Source organism: Arvicanthis niloticus, chromosome 17 (genome assembly GCF_011762505.2).
Source record: "Arvicanthis niloticus isolate mArvNil1 chromosome 17, mArvNil1.pat.X, whole genome shotgun sequence".
Taxonomy (NCBI): Eukaryota; Metazoa; Chordata; class Mammalia; order Rodentia; family Muridae; genus Arvicanthis; species Arvicanthis niloticus.
The window spans coordinates 44653540-44660383 of NC_047674.1; the positions used below are offsets into that span (position 1 = coordinate 44653540).

General features: G+C 42.3%; 1 protein-coding gene across 9 annotated transcripts in view; it reads left to right on the forward strand.

Moving 5' to 3' along the window:
• Positions 1–6844, forward strand: part of LOC117722373 (glutathione S-transferase-like) — a 41848-nt gene that overhangs the window by 20063 nt on the left and 14941 nt on the right. For all 9 annotated transcript variants that reach the window (XM_076915209.1, XM_076915205.1, XM_076915203.1 and 6 more), the window contains one exon: positions 6162–6260. In XM_076915209.1, the coding sequence (XP_076771324.1) occupies positions 6174–6260 (87 nt within the window). In that variant the 5' untranslated portion in view covers positions 6162–6173. The remainder of the gene's footprint in view (positions 1–6161; positions 6261–6844) is intronic.

Here is a 6844-nt window from a genome sequence, read left to right on the forward strand (position 1 = left end):
GCATGTGGAGAAAGTGGGGGAAGGGCATGAAAAGAGAGGGGGGAGAGGGTAAGGGGAAGAGCAAGAGGAGAAGAGAACAAGAGTGAGAGAGAGAAGGGGGCAAGTAGCCCCTTTTACAGTGAGTCAGGCATACCTGGCTATTGCCAGGTAACTGCAGGGCAGAGCCTAGAAGGAATGCCAACAATACCAATGTTTTTGTTTTTTCTTGCCAAATATTATCTCTAGTTGGTTAAGCTCTACATTTTGTTCTTATCCTTCAATGTTTCCATGTTTCTCGGAATTTTAGTAAATAGCCCACATTACCTTACTTTTTCATAAAAATTTTATTTCCAAAAGTAAATATCTATTCTACCACCTATGTGTCGTTATTGAACGTCTTATCGTGTGTGTCCATATCTTCACTCCTGTCTCCATCAATCAACTGCACTGTTTTTCTAGCATTTCAAACATTTCAGTGGGATCAGTGTCAGTGCTGTTCACCCCCAACCCTTCAGCCAGCATGGAGACTACACTGTGACATAAGCAAGGAGTCCTAATCATGCAAAGGAGATGATATGCATAATCTGATCTGAGTCGACCTCTGTAAGAGAAGTATGAAGGAGGGCAGGGTGTCAGAGAAGAGGTGGGTAGGCAGTATTGTTTACTTCCAGGTGAAAGGCAACTGTCATAAAGACAGAGACACCTGGGGGTGGGGGAGGGAGAGAAGCACAAGTGCACCCAGGGGAGATGGGATATCTTGAAATTTCAGGACTGAACCCTTTTAGATTAAAGGGCAAATAGAAACATGGCCCAGCAGGAATGATCCTTGCCACCTATAGAAGTAAAAAGAGAGGGAGGGAAAACCACAAAGTTGTGGGCATGAGAATGATAGGGTCACCTGGGCTGGAATACATCCCAAGACTCTTCTCCTTCCTCTGCTTCAGGAACTGGGAGACTGGAGAAAGGTGTGGAACTCTACACCTCCCCAGGGAGTCTTCAGAGTTGGGAGAGTGGGTTTGAGAGATTCAGTGAGAAGCAGGGTCCCCATCTGGCTTTGGGCTTACAGTGTGACTCTGAACTCTGTAGGTATTAAGGGAGTGGGCAAGACTACCCTGCTGACAACAGGGTGAGCAAGGCTGCCATTCACCTGGATGGACATCTCTACCATGTGGATCCCAGCACAGTGGCCAATGTCCTTCTGTAGCAATTCTTCCATTTCAAGTGCTTAGAGCCCCATCTTCTCTCACTGAGCCTGAGCACCTCAATCCAGGGTCTCCAGTGATCTTTCAGACCATTGTTCCAGGGCAGTGAAAGAATTTTGTTCTGGAAACATGGGCATGGGCACGCGCGCGCGCACACACACACACACACACACACACACACACACACACACACACACACATCAAAACAAAATAAAATACCAGAAGTAAAAAGGATCCTAGGCTGATGCCACTCTCTCTGGCCTCTGTAATTAGCATAGGCTCTTGTCCTGATGTCTATGGGATTCTCTTTTTCTTGTTGTATCTTGTCTTTCTTTTCCCATCTGATTCCTTTCCCTGTACTCAGGCATCTAGTGCCCATCACTGTTTCCACTGCACATTTTTTCCTGTTCTCCCACAACTCCTACCTCCATATCTCAGTGGGGGGAGAAGCTAACTGGCTCTTAGTTAGCTTTTACTATTTTCTGTCTTCCGTTCCAACTCATGCCCTATAGATGCTTGTATTCTAATGATAATTAGGTTCCTCAAATCTTTTTGCAAGAGTAGAGCATCTGCATGTAGCATCTGGAAATCTGCCCCCAGTTAACTCTGATTGGTAAATAAAGATGCCAGCAACCAGTAGCTGGGGAGGAGAGACAGAAGCAGGAGTTAGGGTTGCTGGGCTTGGGACCTGGAGGAGTGAGAGGAAGGAAGAACTAGGAACTATGGAAGGGTAATAATATGCCGGAAGGAGAACCAGAGCTGCCATGTAAAGGGATCAAGAGAACATGGCCCAATTGGGTCAAGAGCAGCCAAGATGGACATAGAAAATAGTAGTAACTTGGAGTTATCAGTTGGAGGTAGATTCTAACAGCATGTAGGAAGGCAGTCGCCCAGCTATTGTGCTGCTTAAGGCATATTAAAATGTAAGGGCTATGTGTGTGTCTTACATCCAGGAACATAAACCATTGAGGCGGGTAGTAACCCCATGCCGGGATTTGTAAAAATTCAATTCTACAATTCCCCCATATATTCAATTCTCCTAACAGAGACTTGCCTGCATAGCTGTCTGATAAGCACATGCTTCTTCCTTATGGGAAACAAGGTGTTAAATGTGGAACAAAGTGAGAATGACTCTTTAATGTCTTAAGCCTGTTTTTATGGACAATGTATTAAGCTGGATTGTCTTCCTCTTTCATTAATTTCTCATTGTTTTCTGTTTGCAAACTCCATACTAATGCAGATGATCAGGACTCAGTTGGTCTTTGTCCAAGAGGAATATTGGGTCTTTCTGGGCTATAGAAATTATAGGTTCCTCTTTGGTTGGATTCTAAAGCTCTGATCTGTGAGCTGAAGACAATGAGAAAATAGAATCGGTAACTCCCCACAGTGAAGACTGTAGTTGATCTCTTAGTGCAGTGGGTCTCGACCTTCCTAATGCTGCAACCCTTTAATACAGTTTCTCGTATAATTAGTAAAGCCACATTTATTTATTTTATATATTATTAAAACCCATAAAATTATTCCATTGCTACTTCATAACTGTAATTTTGCTACTGTTATGAATTGTAATATAAATATCCGAAATGCAAGCTATCTGATATTTGACCCCTGTGAAATGGTCACTCAACCCTCACAGGGGTCACAACCAACAGGATAAGAACCACTGTCTTAGTCAATAGGTAGCATTCGTTGCCTGCTTTATGAAGACAGTCCATTCAGGCCTTTAGTTAACTTTTCCTGCCCAAACACACTTACGACTGACATGTCATAAAATACTCAGGACACAAATCACTTAGCTGTTCCCTACCATTTTCCCAAATGACAAAATCAAATGCTTCTTCTAACTGCTTAATTTTGAGACGGACGATTATGTACCAACAGGTAAGGACATAAATGATTTTTTTTTTTAAATTTGTGAGTTCAAAATGCAACTCTCAGTATCTTTGCTCCTCAGATATGCGGTGAATGAAGCTTTAACTGGGAGAAACAGGAGGTCCGTGCTACAAGATGCTTAGGTGTATACACTATGTGGAGCTTTTAGGTGACACTGAACAGTATCCCACTCTTATGGATGACATGTTACAGGAATGTGAATTAGTTTTGCTTCTCTTAGAAAGAAGGAATGTTGGTTATTGAGAGAGAGAAAAAAAAGGTAAAGGGCTTATATAAAAAGTGTAGCACTCATAATTAGGGTGGTAACAAACAAAGAGTTTGTAACAATTAAGAAAGGCTAGATGTCTCAGTCTGGATGCTGTGAGTATTTACTCTCCTTAAATAAATGCCCTGGTAAGTAGACACCGGCACCCTGGGAAGTCTAGGAGTGGGAAGCTCTGCAGTTCCACTAGTGAGCGAGCTGGATCTATTTGTTCTCCTGTGCTGGCACTGGAAGATACTGCTATAGCAAACGTGCCTTCTAGATTTGAGGAAGCAGTGGCTTATTAAACTTTGCCCATGTTTGCACAAGGACATAAATAGTTGTCAGCTTTACTGCTGCCTTTAAGTCTCTCCCATTGGCTTTATGTTGCCTCTGTGAACAACTTCAGTATTCCCTAATTTGCAAGATGAACTGTGACTGTCCCACTGTCCTTCAGTATATGTAGGTCATTTTAAATTACTTAGAGATGTCTTAGCATCTCAACACTAATGACATCCTCCAACAAAGGTCTCACTCTTTGATTGATTCAGTCAGCCTTGACAGTTCAGCCAGGGCTTGGGGGCAAAGCTTTGTGCTACAACCCATTATTGGCAAGAATCTACATGGGGTAAGGTGGGATACAAGGAAGTTATTTTTTTTTAAAAAATATTATTTTATTTATATACATCCCAAGTATTTTCCATCTTCTAATCACCCCTCCCAGAGTTCTTCAACCTATCCCCCTTCAACTTAGCCTCTGACAGGGTGCTCCCCCTACTCTGGGCATCTTCCTTCCCTGGAGCATCAAGTCTCTACAGGATGAAGAACCTAATCTCTGACTAAGGTCAGACAAAGCAGTCCTTTGCTACATATGAACTGGAGGCCTCAGACCAGCCTGTGTATGTACAGAGCAGTTCTTAGAGAAGCTAGATCACACAGATATAGTAGGTGCTCAAGAGTTGTCCACTTGGTAAAGTGTCTCCTACAAACTAAGTACTCAGTAAATGAAAGCTACTTGAGACAAGCAGTGTTGTTTCATTCTGTCCTTGGACTCATTAGCAAAAAGTCTCTTTTCTAGAGGTACCTCAGACATTCACTTGGATAAATATGGAAGAACTCCTTTTCTTAATGCCTTAGACTGACTGGCCATCTGATGTCATTGCAACCTGGAGTCTTCACTGAGAATGTCATCACGAGAACTTGCTTACTCTCTGGAAGGCTTGGTCTAACCCAGTCATGAGCATCTCTGTACAGAGAAGTTATGTTGTTTGCTAAGTGTTTTACTTCCCAAACCCCCCCTGAAAAGAAAAGTCTATCTTGCCATCTCCTTTTCCTCTCTGTAACTCACTTAGAAGGAGCAAAATTCCATCATGACCCTACTCTTCCTCATCTCTGCAGTTGCATGTTCCTGTGGAGTAGGTCAGTTCCTTGTTTTACAGCTTTGGGTTTGGTCAAGAGACTTAGGCAAGTGTCTCTTGACTTGCTATAGCTCTGATGTGGAGTGCTTAGGAGCTGCCAATGTTTGTGGAAGGAAAAGAATAGAGAGAGGCAAAAAGGAAGGACAGGCTGAGGTGTATGGAGTTCCAGCCCCTTGTCTGAGCTTTAAAGATGTAATCATGGGGCTAAAGATTTCAAATCTCAGTAACCCATGACAGTGTTGTGTCCATTCCTGTTTTGTCAGTGAAGAAACTGGCAGGCATTTTAAGCCCCTCGGGCAATTCTAATAAGAAGCAACCGGGATGAATAAATTCATTAGGTTGAAACACTTCTTATTTTATTATTATTATTATTATTTTATTCTAAATTTCAGAATAGTGATTTTTTCATCAGACATCTTTTTCTCTACATTTGATTCACTGGATTTTCATGTGTAGATATGAAATTTGGGATTTGCAGCTGACCAGTTAATATGCTGTAAAATGACTCCGTTTCTGCTTTTACCTGGAAGACCAGCTTGCTCATAAAGGCATCCTCTTCCTCCCTCAGCCTCATTTGATCCGGCACCCTCCGTCCAGATCCCTCAAGATACCAATCATGCCCCAGATCTATCACCCGGCCAAGCCTGTCTCTCATAGCCTGCAAACCTTATACTTTATCTTGTGACATGAACATGGAATTTAGTATCTAGATTTGTATATTATTTCAGCTTCTTTAAAGTGAACATAGATTGTATCTTGGAAAACATTATTTTCCAAGGAAAAATATAGTATAGAAAAGGAACCCTGAGCTTAGCTGTATTTTTGTGGTTGGTGTTGTAGTTAAAATTGCCACAAATCACTGAATCTGCTATTGGCTTCAGAGAACACCACAATTAAACTATCAAGATTAATTTGGAAAGCAAAAAATACCAGCAATCCCACCCTCCTGTTCACACTGTTTCTCTAGTCTAGGCTTGTCTTTGTGGGAGGGAGGAGAGGAATCCACACATAAAAAGAGAAACGATCAGAACTCTTGATCTGAGCCACCTGCCACAGAAGAGAGGCTGATGCATCTCGAGCTTGAATTCTGTCCATTTGTTGGCGTGCGCAGACCTGTCTTCCTCTTCTTTTTATCAGTTATTTAATTAGGTTTTGGGAAGGTGTTAGGAAATCAGTCTGTGGGGATATACTTCATTGGCAGGGAGGAAAAGAGTGCACACAGTCTTGGGACAGAGGAGCAACTTGGCTTAGAGGCCAAATTCCAAGTCAGAGCTTTCTTAGCCTTGTGTTTATGCCCTGTAAACTCATTCTCTGAGACTCTCACTGTGTGTCTGTCTGTCCATGTCTGAGTCTGTGTCTCTGTTTCTCTCTCTCTCTCTCTCTCTCTCTCTCTCTCTCTCTCTCTCTCTCTCTCTCTCTCTCTCTCAGGAGTATTTCAGCATGACTGAGAAACCCGTGCTCCATTACTTCAATGGAAGAGGGAGAATGGAGTCCATCCGGTGGCTCCTGGCAGCAGCTGGCGTCGAGGTGAGATTCCCGATAGAGTGGGTAGTTTGTTATCTTATTTCCAGGTCATTCATTGAGCACTTACTTGGCTAAAAGACATAGAAATCTTTAAACTCTTTGCAAAGCAAATGTAGCTTTTGACAAATAGTCTTTAAATGTTGGGCTGCCGGTGAGTTAGTTTTTGAAATAGGTGCTCAGATCCCATGGGGACCAGCTATGGATATTAAGCACATTCAAAGATAGTGTAGATGGTGTGCTACAATAATTAATAAGAAAAAGAAAGGTAAGAAGGAGGGGACGGAAAGAAGAAAGGATAAGACGGGGGAATCATTTTGCCTCATAGCTTCAGCTAATTCTTATCATCCTAGCAAGACTATCATCTGATTGCATTTGCCTAAAGAGCATTGAGAGACAAATACTTTATATATTGATTATTATTTGTATGTATGGGGGCATGTGACACACATATCTGGAGGTCAGATGACAACTTCTGGGAGGTGTTTCCTTCTTCTGTCATGTGGATGCTTGGAAAGCAAGTACCTTGGAAGCAAGCACGTTTCCCCACTGAGCTAACTTGCTGGCCTCCTGGTAATTTATTTAAAAGT